At 38.5% G+C, this 19225-nt stretch overlaps 1 protein-coding gene across 3 annotated transcripts in view; it reads right to left on the bottom strand.

Annotated features, from left to right (window-relative positions):
- The window catches only part of PDE4D (phosphodiesterase 4D), a 753870-nt gene that overhangs the window by 60000 nt on the left and 674645 nt on the right, over positions 1 to 19225 (bottom strand). For 2 of the 3 annotated variants that reach the window (XM_032212986.1, XM_032212985.1), the window contains one exon: positions 4617 to 4729. The exons of the other annotated variant lie outside the window; for it this stretch is intronic. In XM_032212986.1, the coding sequence (XP_032068877.1) occupies positions 4617 to 4729 (113 nt within the window). The remainder of the gene's footprint in view (positions 1 to 4616; positions 4730 to 19225) is intronic. 3 annotated transcript variants of the gene reach the window in all.

The following is a 19225-nucleotide window of genomic DNA, read 5'->3' as shown; positions in this document are numbered from 1 at the left end:
TCACAAGTTGGTGTCTACCAGTTCCTCAACAATTTTCTCCATCTCTAGTCGATTACTTATGGGTATACAGAGTATTACTTCTTGAAAGGAACAATCTGAATCTCTTAAATCCTGTAAAGTAATCTTATTGCCAACATACAGTGGCAAGGAGGATTTTACTAGGGTATGTATAGTTAGTGCTTAAATTTGGATAAAAAAGAGAACTATGGGACAGAAGAGTCTAGTAGGATGGAGGCAGTTGACATTTAGCTCCTCCCCACCTTCCCCAGATATTTCTGCCTTGAGAATGACAGATATACTAAAAATCTGTATATTAGTCTATTAATATATTAAAGTGATATAACAGGTGTGCTCTGCTAAGAAGAAGCCAAATGTGAATGTATGGGTCATCTCCGACTTACAGACTTTTTTAAAAAGAAAAAGTTCAAAGTTACAATATTGCTGAAATAACTCTGGTCCTTGCCCTTATGACTACTGCACAACCTCTGTGGTCACATGACTGCAATTCAGGCACTTGGCAACCGACTTGCATTTATGACCAGTTGCAATGTCCTGTAGTAATTTGTTACCTTTTTGCCCATTTCAATGAAAAAAGTGCCCATTCAGAAGAATGGGTTCACATTTATGACTGCGGGGATTACTAAATAGCTGCAGATAGGCCTAAAAATGATAAAATTAGGTTCGACTCAAGTTACAACCACAGTGACATGTGACACAAATTCCGATCCTAAATTGGAGATAGGTTGAGGACTACCTTATATGTTTATAAACATATGAATTTGCAAGATTTTTCTCATTTAATAGTGAAATTATCAAAAAAATGGTTAAGCATGATTGCTTAATTGTTTTAAAGTAAGTGTACTGCACTAATTAAATCTTGCTTTTGTGGAATATCAGATATACCAAGAGGAGTAATAAAGCTTAAAAAACAAAGTGTCAAAGGAGTTCTAATTTTATAGAATGTTTATTGTTTCTAGGAGTACAGGTAGTCCTTGATTTACAACAGTTTGTTTAGTGACCATTCAAATTTACAACGGCACTGAAAAAAGTGATATGACCATTGTCACATGATCAAAAGTCTGACAAGCAAAGTCAATGGAGAAGCCAAACTCACTTAAAAAAGCTTAACAACTGCAGTGATTCACTTAATAACTGCTGCAAGAAAGGTTATAAAATGGGGCAAATTTCACTTAACAAATGTCTCACTTAGCAACAAAAGAATTGGGGCTCAATTGTGGTCATATAGCGAGGATTACCTGTACACACAATGTCTTCCTTGCAACTATAGCACAATTCTTCATTGTGAGGTATGAATATTTTTATAGGCATATCGTTTTTCAATGTTAAAGGAAGGAATGTATGGATATGCATGATAATTGTCCCCCTAATGTGTTAGTACTATTACTTTACCAGTACATCTGGGAATTTCAAATTGCTCTGGGCATTACGCATGCAAATTGCTAAATACTGACGGTCTCTACCCAATAAATTACGTCAACACTATGGCATGGCTAGGCAGACTCAGCTGGGTTAAAACTAAGGAGAAACAAGCGTTGTAATGCACTGTCTGTCCATTTATTATTTCGTGATTTCTGCAAGTAGGTTAAAAGGCTGGAAGGAAACCCGGCTTATACTTAACAAACTGACGTCAATAGATTACAGCAATCCTCTCCCCTATGCAAGCTTTTCTGCCCTAGAGCTAGTCAAACACTCAACTAATCTCCACCTGTGAAATGCCAGCCAAGACTGAGAATTAAGGCTAGAAGATAATTTCCTCAGAAAGGAGGATTTATCAAAATAACCCTAGTTAGCTACTTAGATGTTAATTGCATTTACATGGCTTTGTTTTACAACTCAAAAGCGCTCTTGTTACTTTGATGATTAAAAGGTATCAGAAAGTATCTGATTTACATGTGCGTGAATACATATGCATTTATGACAATGTACTATGTCACACAGTGTGAACAAACCATGTACAGCATTGTTCCTGGGATTACAAAACGCCCACTTAGGATTATTTGGAACAAGCATCTTTATCTACTCCATATCTCTTGGAAAGAAACTTAGTGGCAGCACTCTTTGGTATACAAAGAAAACAGAAACCTTTGAGCAAGGAGATCGTCTTTAAAAAAGAGAGGCAGAAATCAGTTTTTCAGAGGGAGAACAATTTTAAAAATTAGTGTTCATGCCCAAGAATATCTACTTATATTATACAATGTCAAAGAAACCCTGCAGTCACCAGCACTGACGCAGAGTCTTCCTGAGCTACGGTAATTTCTGACTACAATCTTGAAACACAAGTCAGTACAACGTAAAGTAAAGCATAGTTGAAAGTTAGTATACATAGGACTGCTAGCTAGGGTAGATGGTGCACAGAATTTAATTAGTAATGAAGAAATTAAAACAGAGACATTCTTATTTTAAGGAATAAGACAAAATCAACCATTGTGTGCCCGCAGCGTAAATTTTCACTGCTGATGTAAAGGATGGCATCATTCAATCTGACCTTCAAAGTGACTATGGCAACTCAGCTCATTGTATTCTTATGGGAAACCTTGGCTGGATGGTGCTATTTATGCAGTGACGGGAAAAGTGGATCCTTTATGGAATGTTTCTTTTACTTAGCTCCATTAAAGAGTCTTCAAATATTATTTACCATCATAATTCCAGTGCCAGAATTTTAGATAAAATTTTAGTCCCCCAACTAAAGTAGTCTGCTATCCATAAAAGTTTGTTGTATTATACTTATGGTATTTTTATTGTTCCTAGAATATTTTCTTACCTTACCACATACAAAAAAAAAACCTTCTTACTATCCTTAAGTACTTAATTAAGCCTATTAAATTATAAGAGATGTAACACAAATATGAGAAACGGTCAACTACTAATGGCTAAAGGGCAGAGGCGACTAAAATTAGACCAGTTGTTCACATATTCTTGCACTTAGTGTACTCCATTTTTATTTGCAAATAATCATTTTTCTGCTGCTAACATTAGTGACATTCAAGACAACTTCACAACTTTTGTTTTTAAGCAAATTATAAATGTTCCCTTAAAAATGTGAAGTAATAAATGCAAACAAAAAGCCTTCTCAAAAATAGATGTGTTATAGAAGAACATTAACCAAATTGCGATGACTCAGTAAAAAAAGGAAAATTGTCTGAAAAATCAAAATTTGCTATCATACAATTGACCTAAGTAAATGCAGAATCAAAGCATCCTGAAAGTTTTGCCATGCAAGAATACAGTCTAACTGTAGTTAACAGAATCCAGTAGTTAAATGCCCAGAAGTACAGAGATAAATTATCATGACTATATTACATTAAGTTCTTAGTATTAAAGAGTAGTGCTTGATCCTCTAATTAGATGTGATCTGACAAACAGGCATACAGAGATAAACTAAAACACAAGCAGAAGAATAATGAAAAATAGGTGACAACCACTACCTCCTGAAATGCTAAAACATTTTAATGTAACAGAAAGTTACCATCTAAACAGAGGTGGCGATGGGTATTTTCTGTGAGTACTGAGTGGACATGCAGAGAAAGGTCTCCCTGGGATGGTTCGACATCATGATATGTAAATTGATGGTTTTGGTTTAACATCTTAAGTTAGAAACAGTGGTTTCTAATCAGCACATTTACTGTTGCCTTTCCAAGTGCAAAAGCTACAGAAACAACTTATTTCATCTGTCATCTATCTAAAACACATGTATGTTCAATTTATACTAATGTGTCTCCAGTGGACACATGGGCTTTCTTGCTTTATTCTGTTACAGGGGATTTACAAAAAGTATGATCACATCCCCTCTACTTACTAAGTTACCCTGACATTTATAATACAAGCCTATGGCCTTTTTTTAGATATAAAGGTTGCAAAACCATGCAACCATTTGTCCTTTTAGCTTTTGAATTGGCAGCACATAGAAAAGAATTTCTGCACAACCTTTAAATGGCATATGAAACTTTAGATTTTAATATAATTTATTTTGAGCACACACCCCCCCCCACCTGATCTTCTTTCTCTCTTACTTTGCAGAACAAGCTGTAGTGGACAAAACGAGAGTTTCAAAATCTGCACTGCTTTTCAAGTTTGCCCTCCAATTCATCCATAGTGTCATAATGTAGTGTTTAATACAGCTAGGATTGTTGCAAAGTTTTGCATTCTGCTATGTGTTTCCCTAGGATCAATTCTTTATGGAGTTTCAATTGAATTTGCTTCGAAGCAACTATGGGATGATAAACATTACCAGGAGGTAAGAAACCACTTTCAGCCCAATTTTATGCATCATTTACAGGAAAGCTGCAGAAGTGGACAATAATTGCTGTCAGGATGGCTGACCGAAGGAGCTTTTTTTTTTTTAATCTAGATCTGATGAACCCATCTTAGATAACAGATCAAGATATCGGAGCAGCGCTATTCTGTTGCACGCACAATTTAAGACTAGAAAGAAACCTTGTTGCGCAAAAAACTGCCGGCTTCTCCCTAAGCTAAGGTAGACGTACGTTTTCCTTGGTTTGGCGGGGAAAATAAAGCAAGGCACAGAAGAACTGATGGGATGGGATGGGTGTATGTGTCGATAGATGGAAACATGAGTGGGGGAAGGTATTTCCTACCTTATTCGAGGCCATTTCACTGACGGAGTGCCTGGTCTGCAAGGTTTCCAGCTGGTCCAGGCACCAGTCCAGCTCCTCCAGGGTCTCGCTGGCCAGTTTTTGGTAGGCCTCCTCTGCGAAGAGATAGGGAAAGGAGTACTCAGTTCGCAAGCGTTTCACGGGGCTAGCAGCAAGCTCCAGCGGGTCCATCCTGCCATACCCAGCCATGAGGGGATGCCCAGTGCCCACACATGAGTTCTGCTCCTTCATATTGCTATGCCCGAGCAAGAAGGAGAAAAGGCGGGCTCTGGTCTCCGGCGGGAATGTCGAAAAAACAAAAGTCGCTCCAGCTTTTTTTCTCTCTCTTATCAACTCCAGCAACGACACTCGGCGGGCGGGCGGAGAGAGCGCTCTCTGCGGCGCTGCTCAGAGGGGGACCGAAGCGCGAGCCGGTTCCCTCTCGGAGCGCGGGTCCCTCCACTCCCGGAGCGCGTGAGGCGAGCAAGAATCGCGCCACTCGGGCGAGCTGGGACTGTGCTCTCTGGCAAAGGGGAGGCTTTAGGCGACACGCAGACGGCCAGCCGCTCTCCTCCCTGGGGCTGGAGGCAGCCAACACCTTCCTCCTCCTCCTCCGCCTCCTCTCCGTCCTCCTTCGGGCGAGCTTCAAGCCCCAATGAATCAGAGCAGCGGCTGCAGTGTGTGCGAGCCACCACGTTTCCTGTTTGCTCAACTTCTCTGTGCGTAGCAGAGGCAGCGGCAAAGCTGAAACTCGGCTCTGAGGGAAGCGCCTCCGTTCCCCCAACCCTCCCGGTTTCCTTCCTTCCTCGCAGAGAAACCTCTTCTCTTCTCACACACCCCCCCCCGCACCCTGCCCTGAGAAATTTTAATTAAAACATCAGCTCGCTCTTTCGTCCACCCCCAACTCCTTATTGTTTGGTGTTTTCTACTGAGAGGGGAGGAGAACAGCGCCGTGGCGCTTTCAGCCTTTGAACAGGCGTCGCCGAGAGTTTTGGCGAAGACAGGGTTGCGTGTGTGCAGCCGGGAGGGGGGGAGAGAGAGAAAACTCGGCAAGGAGTTGGGGACTTTGCTCCACTCCGCCTCCTCCCAGGGCGTTAAGACTGGCGGCTGGCATTGCAGGACAAGCGGGGAGTTCCACCTGCGCGGAACATGAGCGAAAACCGCGGGAGGACCCTCCGCCTCGGGACCCCGGAGATCGGATAGAACTAGAACGGGGCCATAGCGCTTCGCTTCAGCACCGGGCCTCGTGTAAACGCCCCAGGCCAGAGGTCTTCAAACTTGGCAACTTGAAGACTTGTGGACCTCAACTCCCAGAATTCTCCAGCCACCATAGCTGGCTGGAGAATTCTGGGAGTTAAAGTCCACAAGTTGCCAAGTTTGGGGACCCCTGCCTCAGGCCCTCGGCTTTAGCGCTTGCTATGAGCCGTGGCCGCCTTCAATTGGCCACTGAAGCGCCAATTCTTTATACTGCTTTAATGCCTGAGATACAAAACGGTTCCTCCCCCCCTCCCCCCCCCCCCCCCGGGCTAACCCATCTACAGCTGTAGCCGAGCGCTCGTAGTAGCAATACTGTCTGCAAGGACTCGTGGGGAGTGACTATTTAGAAGACGACTTTTACGGGACTTTAGGGGTGCGTGACAGCCACAGGTATGAAATGACACCAGGTCTTTCTCACACCCTCTGGTGGCCTCCACAAAACAGGAAAAGGGCCGGTGGACATGCCTGAATTAGCCCCTTAACCAGCAGCCTAACATTCCTTGTTCCCTTTTGGCATTATCCCTGTCCCTGACTAGCACGTAGCCATGGGCCTTGCTGTTCAAAGTCCAGGAACAAAGCAGTACCTCTATAATTTATAGGGATTGCCTGTGCACAGCAGCCCTACGTTTTGAGAGCAGTCAGGATTAAGAGCTAAATCTGCATTGACCAACTGCCTCCCTTACTATTCTCCCCATTCTGGTCACTTTCTGCCCTTAACTGAACCAAGCTCACCTTGCTAGCTTTTAGAACTTCCAATGCCTTGCTTTTCTTTTATCCGCTGTGCTACTATTATCATTACTAATGATCTGGTCCAGGGCATTAAATAAGGAAAGCATTTTACCATCTTTGGATACACTCCAAAGATAAGTGCTTTTAAGGTATTGTTGACTTCAGTAAAAGAGAGGGTTAAGAACATCATTCAGTCTCTCCTAAATCAGCATGACTGATTTGTGCATAACTGGCTGGCCAGTTCCTGTAATCTTTTTCGGCTTCAGCATTACTGTGATGGAAATTATATTCACACATTATGGAGAAACAACTAAGGTCATCCAACTGAAAAATGATTAGGACTCTTAAGTCTTTTATCTCTTTGGTTTGCAAATTCTTGCCTACTATACCACACCACACGCCATACAAATTTACTCCATGTTTTCCTTAGCTTATCATACATAACTGGGCATTACACTGAGTATTTGCATAATTTCAGTCTATTGTGTCAGTCTAGCCAAATAATCATCAGGAAAGACCTTTTCAAATATTGCAGCATGTTTACTTTAAACCAAATCCCTAAGGGAAAATGTGTGACTGACGTGTTCCTTGCATAGTTTGTTTTGTGAGTTGAACATCTTTTCCATTTTTTTTCTTAGAGACCTGTTTGATTCTCTCCTTTGGTCCATAAAGTCTGTCACCAGAGAAATGAAAAACCAAAATGCAACAGGCAGAACTAACCCTAAGCTAGGTATTAATTTATTGAACTTATATCCTGCTATGATATACTTGGTATGTATGAAAGAAAGATAGATAGACAGACAGATAGATAGATAGATAGATAGATAGATAGATAGATAGATAGGAAATGATTAAAATGCAAACAGCATAAATAAGAAATAAAGATAATAATTACAAAAAATCCAAAGTGCAGATATGTTTTGCTGAGCCAGTAAAATACGAAATGATTTTTAAAATACATTGGATTTCGTAGACATACTGTATCTTCCCATCAGCACTATTCAAAATAGGCTTTTTGCTGTTCCAGCAATATTTAAAAAAATACTAATTTGAAAAAAGGAAGGTGGTGAGAAGTCAACCAAGAGAGATTGAAAGAGGCCAATGTAATGTCAGAATTATCACTAGCAATATAGATGATTCTCCTTTAGTGACTGCCTCATTAACCAATGGTGATGAAAAAGGAACTTTGTGATCATTCCTTGCATTTCCTGTGACTTTCACAGGCCTATAAAGCAAAGGAAAATGAAGAAAAATCACAAACACAATAATGGTTTTATTTATGGACTGCCTCATTTAATGATCTAGTTGCCAGCTCCAATTGTAATCACTAAAGGAGGACTATTTACTGAGCTTGTGGGACGATCTAAATAATTGTGATGGGCTCAACTGCATTTTAAAATCTGAAGTGTAAAATATCTGAAAGATGTTTTGTGTTTAAATTCTACTTTACTCCAATAGTTACGCTGCATTGAATGATATAGAATTAAAGTTATGAAGGTAAGGGAAGCTCTTCACACTTAAAAAGATAATTTGTAGATTTTCCTAGGCAAAATGTAATGCAACTTTCTCCAAATCAGGTTATTTTTAGGGACTGCTCAATACTAGATATATTGGCACGTATTAAACCATCTCCAATGGATTTCTCTTATAACGTAGACATAATAACCAATAAAAGTTTTCAGTCCTTTTAAACAATTAGTTATCCATATTATAGATTGGTAAAGTGATATACTGTTAATGTACATGAGAGTGTGATATAAATTATAACAGTGTTTTTCAACCACTGTGCCGCGGCACACTAGTGTGCCGTGACATAGTGTAAGGTGTGCCGTGGGAAAATTACTTTATATATAGTCAATATAGGCACAGAGTTAAATTTTTTTAACATTTTCTAATGGTGGTGTGCCTCGTGATCTTTTTCATGAAAAAAGTGTGCCTTTGCACAAAAAAGGTTGAGAAACACTGAATTATAATACAGCATGAATTGCCAAACTCAGACTGATTCTTTATTATGTCTCAGAATCTTTTAATTACAACATTGACCAAATTCTAATCTAATATGACATTCTGAGCTAGCATTTTCCTAAATTTATGAATGGAAAAGAACCATAATATTTTCAGACGTACCACTATTCAGTAGCTGCCAGCATTACTCTTAAAATATGAACTACTTTACTCATAAAAAACTATTTATTTGATAATTAAGGAAAAAATATGTGGATTTACTTATCCTTGGAACAGAGTTTGCAACAGAACAAAGGTAATGGCTGAGGTTGTGCAATAGACAATACTACATACTATAGGAGGCAAATAAACAGTGCCTTACTGTTTCCTATGTTAAAAGCTACTCTGCAAGTGAAATATTAGTACAGACCTATATGTATTATTACTGCATTATTTTCTCATAGACGTTTATATGGGAAAGCATTTTAAAAAAATCTTGAACTTAGCAGAGTCATATTTCACTTCAATACCTACACACATATATATTTATGTGTTTGTATCTGTGTGTGGGTGTGTACGTACGTATGTATGTATGTATGTATACATACATACATACATACATACATACATACAGTACTGTGCAAAGGTTTTAGGCAAGTGTGAAAAAATGCTGTAAACAAAGAATGCTTTCAAAAATGGAAGTTTTAAACATTTATGTTCATAAATGAACAAAATGCAGTGAATGAACAAAAGAGAAATCTAAATCAAATCAATATTTGGTGTGACCACCATTTGCCTTCAAAACAGCAGCAATTCTTCTAGGTACATTTGGACACAGTTTTGGAAGGAACTCGGTTGGTAGGTTGTTCCAAACATCTTGGAGAACTAACCACAGATCTTTCTCACATCCTTCTGTCTCTTCATGTAATACCAGACACACTCGATGAAGTTGAGATCAGGGCTCTGTGGGGGCCATGCCATCACTTCCAGTACTTTTTGGTCTTCTTTACGCTGAAGATAGTTCTTAATGACTTTGGCTGAATGTTTGGGGTCATTGTCCTGCTGCAGAATAAATTTGGGGCCAATCATACACCTCCCTTATGGTATTGCATGGTATTGATGGATAAGTATCTGCCTGTATTTCTCAGCATTGAGACCACCATTACTCCTGACCAAATCTCCAACTCCATTTGCAGAAATCCAGCCCCAAATGTTTAAGGAACCTCCACCATGCTTCACTGTTGCCTGCAGACACTCATTATTGTACCGCTCTCCAGTTCTTCGACGAAACACTGTCTTCTGCTACAGCCAAATATTTCAAATTTTGATTCATCAGTCCAGAGCACCTGCTGTTATTTTTCTGCCCCCAGTTCCGATGTTTTCATGCATATGTTAGTCGCTTGGCCTTGTTCCCACGTCAGAGGTATGGCTTTTTGGCTGCAACTCTTCCATGAAGACCACTTCTGGCCAGACTTCTCCAGATAGTAGATGAGTGTACCTGGGTCCTATTGGTTTCTGCCAGCTCTGAGCTGATGACACTGTTGGACATCTTCAGATTTCGAAGGGTAATAAGCTTGATGTGTCTTTCATCTGCTGCACTAAGTTTCCTTGGCCGACCTTGCGTCTACGATCTTCGATGTTGCCTGTTTCTTTGTGCTTCTTCAAAAGAGCTTGAACAGCACATCTTGAGACCCCAGTCTGGGAGAGACCTTGTTGATGCAGTATAACTACCATGTGTCTTGTTGCTGTGCTCAATCTTGCCATGACATGAAACTGTCTTTCACAACCTCACCTTGGTAGCAGAGTTTGGCTGTTCCTCACCCAGTTTTAAGCCTCCTACACAGCTGTTTCTGTTTCAGTTCATGAGTGGGGTTCAACCTATGTGTGACATTGATGATCATTAGCACCTTTTTGGTATAATTGGTTGATCATACACCTGACTATAACCCTACAAAATCCCTGATGTTATGAAGGTGTACCTATGAGAATGGATGCTGGTTTGAAGGCAAAAGGTAGTAACACCAAATATTGAGTTGATTTAGATTTTTCTTTTGTTTGCACTTTGCATTTTGAAAATTGACAAAAATAAAAAATCATTATTTATATTTCTGAAAGCATTCTTTGTTTACAGCATTTTTTCACATTTCACATTTTTTCAGCTCTCCCTCCCTTTTTAAATGGATTAGAACTATTCTGAGGTAAACTGATGTTGAAAAACTGAATTTTTGTTAGTATTTAAAAAGTTACAACAAACATAAACCAATGATAGATAAGCAAAATTATGAATTCATGCAAGATTTGAATATTAGTAAACCTATTTTTTTACATTAAATACTAAATGCATCTTTTAGAATTTCAACATATTGTAATTTTAATCAGGATATCATGCCAATTGTATCAGGATAGAAGAAAACAGCATTGAAAATTTTACTGACATTAAAGCCATAACAGAGTCAGATTAGTGAAATCAATTCATAAGACTTCTTGTTGGACTTCTTTCCGTCTTTCCACACCATTTCAAATTAAGATGATATGAAATTTGGTCTGGTGGTTAAGGCACCAGGCTAGGAAGCAGGAGACTGTGATTTCAAATCCCGCCTTAGCCACGAAAGGTAGATGGATGACTTCGGGCCAGTCACTCTCTCTTAGCCCAACTCAACTCACAGGGTAGTTGTGGAGAAAATAGGAGGAAGGTGTGTTGGATATGTTTGGATTTCTTTATTTTGGCACAAATGAAACAAATAAAATAATTAGTCAAATGATCTAGAATTGCTTTGAATATTTGTCATATAGATGCCATTAATATTAATTTAACTCAGATTTATCTTGAAAAGGCATTTTTTTTCTCTCTCACATTATTTCAAACAAATTTTATAGGGTAATTTCTCCTGGCAAATGCATTTTTTGATATTCACAGCATAGTTATAATTTCCTCTTAGGAAAGATGTATTTAATTTTATATCTTTTCAGTGTTATGGCACTTATTTTAGCTTTTCAGTGATGGGAATAAGGATTTTTCATGAATGAGAGATTGCCCAAAGAATTTCTAATGATTTTGTAATAATTTAAAACTCTGTGAAAATGAGATAATTTTCTTGGTCTTTTTTAAAAAATTTTTAAGGGTGTGTGTGTATATGTTACTTTATTGTATTGCAACAAAAAGAAAAAAGAAAATTCCTTGTGATATAATAGAATTTGAGAAAAAGAAAATTACATAAAACTTCTTACAAAACCTTAACTATAGTTTGGAGGATCGAAACAAAATCTGCATCCTACTTTACCATCTGTACTAAAATAATTCCTAATTACTAAGTGTAAACTCATATGGTGAAAAAAAATGACTGATCCATTTATTTGCAGTATTTCTACCTTACTCCCCAAAGGATTCTTGGTGGTGAGTAGAACAGAAGAGTATAGTGGTAAACTGCTTTAGTTACTAAAAATTTCTTATTGAAACAACAATCTTTTAAAAAATATCTCTTTATATGAACACTTGCAGATATTGCAAGAATCTAGCACTTGAACTTTGGTCTACTAAGGCTCCAGAACAATAGCCAATAACTCCATTATACATGTTGACATGTTACAGTCATGAAGGGTTTATAGGAAACCAGGAACCAGCTATGACTTCATCAATGATTCAGTATTTGGGACAATGCTAATCTATGACAGATTTCCCAACCTGATGCCTGATGTGTTGAACTTATTTTCATTCTTACGTCAGTAGATTACTGAGCAAGAAAAAGGTCCCATTCATTTTAACCAATGTACTGAGGAAATGATGGATATAACAGTTGAAGATTCCATCAGACCCTGGATATAACAATAGAAGCCCTGTCAATCCTTGCTCAGATGCCTCTGAAGATGTCAACCACGGTTGCTGGTGAAACATCTGAAATATTTGAAACCCTCTAGGTTCTTTTCATAGAAGATGTTCCACAAATCTTCAGTGCCGTTTAGAACCAATTCCAGCTCTCTCCCACCCGCACATCATCAAGATGAAGAACGAGAGGAGGAATTCTGGGAGTTGAAATCCACAAGTCTTAAAGCTGTCAAGTTTGAACACCCCTGGGATTTTTTTCCCTAAAGGGTTAGGGGTGCAAGGGTCTTGTAACTTGACAGCTTTAAGACTTGCATGCTTCAAATGCCAGAGTTTCCGAGCCAACATTTTGGTGGCTAAGCAAAAGTGTTGTTAAGTGAGTTTCACCACATTTTACAAGTTGGCCATGCCCACCTAGTCACATGGCTGGCAAGCCACTCTCACCTGGTCACATGGCCGGCAATCTACTCCCACCCGGTCACATGGCCAGCAAGCCACTCCCACAAAGAAGGCCACACCTACAGAAGAGGTTCTAAAAAATTTTTGAAACCCACCACTGACGTGGTGGCTTGGGGAGGACAAAAAACGGGCCTATGGGAAGTTTGGGAAGGCAGGATATGGGCCTGTTTCCAGCCTCCAGAACCTGGGGAGGCCATTTTTGCCCTCCTGGAGGCATGACCAAAGCCTCCAGAGCCTGGGGAGGGCAGAAATGCCCCTCCGGCCGGGGTGCAGGAGGCCGACTAGGCCACGCCCACCCATCAACCAGGCAGAGAACCCCTTGCTTCAAATTTTTAGGCCCACCCCTGTTAAAGACCCCCACAGTTCAGCACCACCAGCAATCCTGAATTTAGCAGCTAATAACTTGTAATTCTCTTCATACACCACCTTCACTTTTATAAGTGGCCTCAAAGGAACCTATTGAAGCAGGGTTTTTTTTCTCTTTAAAAGAAAACGAAATAGCTCAGGGGCACCAAAAATAGCAGAAGGCTGAAGAATCTATGTATATTTATATACATTAGCTTATGAAGCCATCCAGTATTTTATATAAAGATACATGAGATAATATATTAATTCTATGAGGTTCCACTGACACAGAACCATGAATGACATGTTATAAGGTAAGTAGTAATTTTATCCGATAATCAGAGCTTGCAGGTAAGATTTAATTCATAAATCACATTGCTTCACGGATAGAATTTTAAGTCTTCTACTAAAAATGCGCCTGTAGAACAAAGCAATGTAACAACTGAGTGCCTTCACATCCATGTGCCTCTTTTCCATATTTTTTTCCTATCATTCTGCTCCATTCTCTCCTAAAAATATTTTTGGGTTTTTGTTGTTTGAACTCTGATGGTCATTCAGTGAATTCAAATGACACGGGATTGCTTTGTTGCTTCCTTATTTCTTCCTTTGCTTCCTCAGGATTTTCCCCCCTTACTTTTTCCTCTCTTTTTAGCCTTGGAGTAACACCAAAGCTACTGATACTTTCCTGTTGGGTATGGCTGCTGCCATTTTTCCGTAAATAAATAGTCCTCAAAAAATTTATTCACAGCTAGACTATGATGGCAATGCTTGCAATGCAGAAACTTAGTAAAGATTTAAATTCAGTGCAGTTGTTTCATAATAATCCATGATATAACACATCTGTTTAAGATGGAAAACTTGGAATCACCACTGCAATTATGTCTGTGCATCACTTTGATGTGGCATGGAGACAACATCAGAATGATGACTGCTTAGAGTGAAGATACTTAACTTATGGCTTCAGGGCTCCATGCGATTTTCCCACATACCCAGAAGTGTAGTATCCTGTGTAATAATCTTTTCAAAACTTGACATAAATTTCAATTTTAAATATGATAGTGGCAAAATTACTAAATACATGGAAGGAAGTTTTTGCAACTGTTTTTATATACTTTAATTATATTCATAATTAAAATCAAACTCATACGTGCCAATTCAAAATCATGTATACTATTATCTTGAAAGATTGTGCTTCTCTAGTTTATGACAGTGAGTTATTGGAGAGAACAATGATTCATGCCCTGATTCAAAATATGTATTCATTAATGAACTGCCACAATTTCTTGCTCTCTAAACTCTTTTGAACTACAGTTCTCATCTTTGACCACTTGCCATAGCAGGTTGCACAAACAGGAGTTGTATCCAAACAACCAGGAAGATGTAATCTTGTGAATAAAAGAATTAATCTTTCATGCACTTTCCATAATGGAAGCTATGTAACCACTATATTTTTCAAAATAGCCTGGGAATTCTTCCCTAGCTCATTATTTTGAATTTAAGATTTTGATACATATTCCATAGGCTGTCTGGCATCAAAGACTGATTTTAAGGTAACAATTTGTTTTTTTGAAAAAGAAGCTTCTATTTTCTTTCATGTTGTCGCAATTAACCTCATAGTATGATTATGTATACTCTGAACCCAAAATGAATTCTAATAAACAAAATTCTGCTTATCATATAGATGAAATATAATACTTGGAATGAATGTCTAATTTTTAAGGTGATATAAGGGACTTTTGGTTGTGTTCTTAATGAAGTTAATGGTCACAGCATAAATTAATGTGAATTAAAACTATGATGTTCTTTTGGCATTGCATCTATAATGGTTGCAATTAGTTGTTGAAGATTAAAAATATCTGTATTTTAAGGAAACTATACATATATTCCAACTATATTACAGTAACTAGCATTTGTTTTACTCAATTGTTAGTTTTACTGCATTTTTTTTCCTTATTTCATGTGGGGGGAAGCTTTAGTGTGCTAATAAATGCTGACACAGCAATACAAGTTTGCTGATAAGAATTGGGAAAGAGCCAGCTGGGAAGGATTTGTTCTTCATGACAGGTAAACCTCTGCTCCCCATTGTGAAAAAAAGGAGAGTGAAAAAAAACCACAACAGAAGTGAACCTGTTTCTCTGTGCGTCAGGAATAAAACTTGAGAAATCCCCTCTATTTTCTTTAAAGCTAAAGGTTGACTGTTTCACAATAGTGGCTCAAGCAGTCTGACTGCTTGTTTCAAAGAAAGAGAAGAACGAAAGCCTCATAAAATTTCTTTGTAGTTTCTGAGAAAGAGCTGGAAATTTTAAGGTCAGCATGTGTCAGCTATGAAGAGTTGTGGTTTTCACAAGCAGCCTCCTTAAAGTAAAAAAAGCATGTCATAATTTTTCACAGGGTCATGTGACCCAAACCAGTAATTCTTCCTCAACCTTTCAGTTTCCCTTGGTCATTCAGTGACTTCAGCTTAGGGCTTAGCTCTGCATGAAAGTTTATTCAAGGACTCATCGTCCCTGTCCCTTTTGGAAAAAGTCTTCTACAGGCAAGATCGAAACGTTGCCCTTTAGAGACTGGTTATAGTGACTAATGAAAATTAAGATTCAAATGTGGGCTACATAAGGTTGACAACTATTCTGAAAAGAAGGGCAACCAGAATTCAGTTTCTAAAAGGAGCTTCTGGCACAGAAACCCAAAAACTATATTCCTCAGCGAGATTTCCTTTTAATTCTAGATGCCCAAAAGTTCATTGAAGCTATTCATTGAGAAGAATATTTTGAACATGTTCTCTCACTAGTTTTGCTTTATTATTATTTCTTAACACTAAAATCGCTTTAGGAAATCCTGGTCAAATATTATATTTCAATGAATCTTTAAGGAAATAGAAATGGGCATAACTTCTGTATGACACAAAAGTAAAGATGTACATTTACATGCTTACTATTTATATGCAAATACTTAAGAGATTAAAAATACCATATGGCAGAAGCAGATACCGTTTCATTCTCTTCCTTATAATGCCTCCTTCAGCAGAATAACATCTTCCAAATACTACCTCGAGCCAGCTAATATTTCTAACTCTGAAATTGTTCTCTGCATGTACTGCATCTTTTAGACCTCCTCAAGCCTGGGAACTGTTAAGGCCATTCCAAAACCCTTCTTGCTTTTTTAATGTTCTTTATAGTTGCAAATGAACATGACTATATGTGTCCTAATATACTGTTGCAGGATCCAATCTGGGTCAATCACTGGGACCAGAGGTTTTGTCTTCCGAGCTTTTGGACTCAAGATGGAGCTCATCTTCAGGGAACTTGTCTCTAGCAGAATGTGCGCTGTGTGCTGTTCTGTGTGTAGTATTTATAGTTGTAAGTGAGGGGTGTCAAACTAGCACCCCTCGGCTGGATGCGTCACACGGAGGCAAAGCCCACTCCAGCTTTGTGAAGGGGAAAAATGTCATGAAACGTCACATGATGACATTGTGATGCTGTGAGTTTGACACCCGTGTTGTAAGTAGATTTTTAGATGTTGAGTGAGGTGTGATGATGGCTTTTAAGTCATTAGCTGTCCTTTGTTGGTGCTGCCCAGGCCTTGCCTTCTGAGTCCTTGATATGCTGCTGGTTAATCAGCACTCTTATTGACTGATGAGGGGCGTGTTTCCTAGGCTTCACTTATGCCCCTGGCTATTTTGTGCCTGCTCATCCAACAATCTTAGTAGCTGCAAAGTTGAATGTGTGTTCATTGCAGTGTGAGGCTACCAATGAGTTCGGGTCTCCTTGTCTGACAGCTCACTTGTATTCTTGCAATCTGGTGGTTAGCTTCCTCCCAATCTGCTCTACATAGTCACAGGGGCAATCCATGCAGGGGATTTGGTAGATTATGTTGGAAGTATCTCCCACCTCCAAGCAATCTTTACAATGCATAATTATGCATTGTAAATTACAATGACTAAAAATCCAGTCATCAACACATCCCAGTCAACATCTAAAAAGCCACTTACAACAGGAACTATAAATACCACACACAAAACAGGACACACACTGCTAGAGAGAAGTTTCTTGAAAATGGGCTCCAGCACGAGTCCGAAAGCTCGGAAGACAAAACCTCTGGTCCTGGTGACTGACCCAGATTGGATTTTTATAGTTGATTGGAGGTATATTTTTTGATCATTGACTTTCTGAAATATCCAACCTCTTTTCAACTTCCGTATTTTAATTGACTGTGGAAATTAGCTTAAACACCATGAAAGATTTCTTCCATAACTGTCCCTAGCTCTGAGGCTAGTAAAATCTAAAAAAGACAATTTTTATATAACTATGTGATTTCTTGAAAATCTCTGCTGATCATGAAAGAGGTATCCACAATACTTAGTATAAGCAGTTCTTGACCCACTAATTTAATGACATTTCAAAGTTATCAAAGTGGAAAAAGTGACTTATGATCAGTACTTCCACTTATGACCTTCACATTACCCCTGCGATCCCTTGATTGCAATTTGGGCACTTGAAAACTGGCTTGCATTTACAGCCAATTGAAGCATCCCTCAGTGCTGTGGTCATGATTTGCAATCTTTATTGCCAAGATGTCCTTTGGGAAACTAGAATTGTTTAATGATATGATTTGCTTATTGACCACTATAAAATTGTTGTAAAATTGGGTCCAACTCGACTTATGATGACAACAAGCTATGATGAAAATTTTAATTCCATTATAAATGGGGGACTGACTATATAATATTACTTAGACAACAATGCTGCATCAGAGAATTGTCAGAAGAAAACTTTTTCTTCAATCTCACACAAATGTCATTATCTAAAGAATGAAAAAGGACAGAAGCTTGAATTATTTTAAATCAGAGTGCTTTGGCCTGATGAAATGACCTGACTTTTTTTAGCCTGGAGGACAGATATAATCATTGCTCCTTCTTCTACTTTCTACTTAAATGGAATTGCACATTATTTCTTGATAGAATAGTAAAATGTTGGGGGACTTCAAAGTTGGAATATTAAAACTAGCATATAAGTATAGGAGGAGGGAGAAAAAAGAGAAATGAGAGAAAGAAAATGAAAGAAAGAAAAAGAAAGAAGATAAAACAGAAGATACATTAAAGAGAAAAAAAGTCATTTGAAGAAAAATATGTGACAGATTGCTAACCCTAACAGTGGCCTCAAATACGTTCTGGGGGTTGTGTGGCACAGGAAATATTGTGTGGGTGGAAGGATGATTAGTAGATCAACATACCCTAGAACAGCTGTTCTTAAACTGTTTGACCGAATTACTCTTTTTCTCTGTCTTGAATATTATAATTACCCCACCCACAAAAAAAAATCCATCTCTTACGTAAATGTCTCCTTAATTCAAACAAGTAATTACAAATTTCTCTATTACCCCCCAGAACATGCTCAAATTACCTCCTTGGGTGTAATTGCCCCCAGTTAAGAACCACAGTCATAAAAGTGAATATCCTTAGCGAGTGAAGAAAAGAAGTTTGATATTTCAGCAAGACAAAGATCTAAAACATTTTTTTCCAATCAACCAAATAGCATTCAGGGAAAAGAAAAGTTTTGTAATGGCCTTACAGTCTGCAGATTTGAACTTTATTGAAAAACTGTGGGAAGACCTCAAACATGTAATACATGCAAAGGAAGAATGTGTGGAAGAAGAAAACGTATAGCCAGATGGCAAGGCCCTTCTCTTATTCTCTTCTATTTCCAGCATTTTGTACTTCTCCAGAGAGCTAGCTCTTTGCATAATATGGCCCAAACATGATCGTTTGAACCTGGATATTTGTATTTATACTCTATGGTCTACAACCAGCTCATCAAAGATTAAAATCCAGGAAAAGCTTCCTTAGGTCAATGGAAGACTTTGAACAATTTAAAAGTAGAGAGAACCTATGGAAAGCTACAAAGAATCAACACTGGATGGAAGAACCAACACAGGAGCTGATACCTGGAGCTTAAGAAACCTGGGAAGTATTATATATGACTTCGTGGCAGTAGAACAGAACATAATGTTACTAGTTTCTGGCCGAGATTTGCTTAACATACATATTTTAATCTTGTACGTT

Source organism: Thamnophis elegans, chromosome 3, assembly GCF_009769535.1.
Source record: "Thamnophis elegans isolate rThaEle1 chromosome 3, rThaEle1.pri, whole genome shotgun sequence".
NCBI classification, from domain to species: domain Eukaryota; kingdom Metazoa; phylum Chordata; class Lepidosauria; order Squamata; family Colubridae; genus Thamnophis; species Thamnophis elegans.
This window is presented reverse-complemented; position numbering and strand designations above follow the sequence as displayed.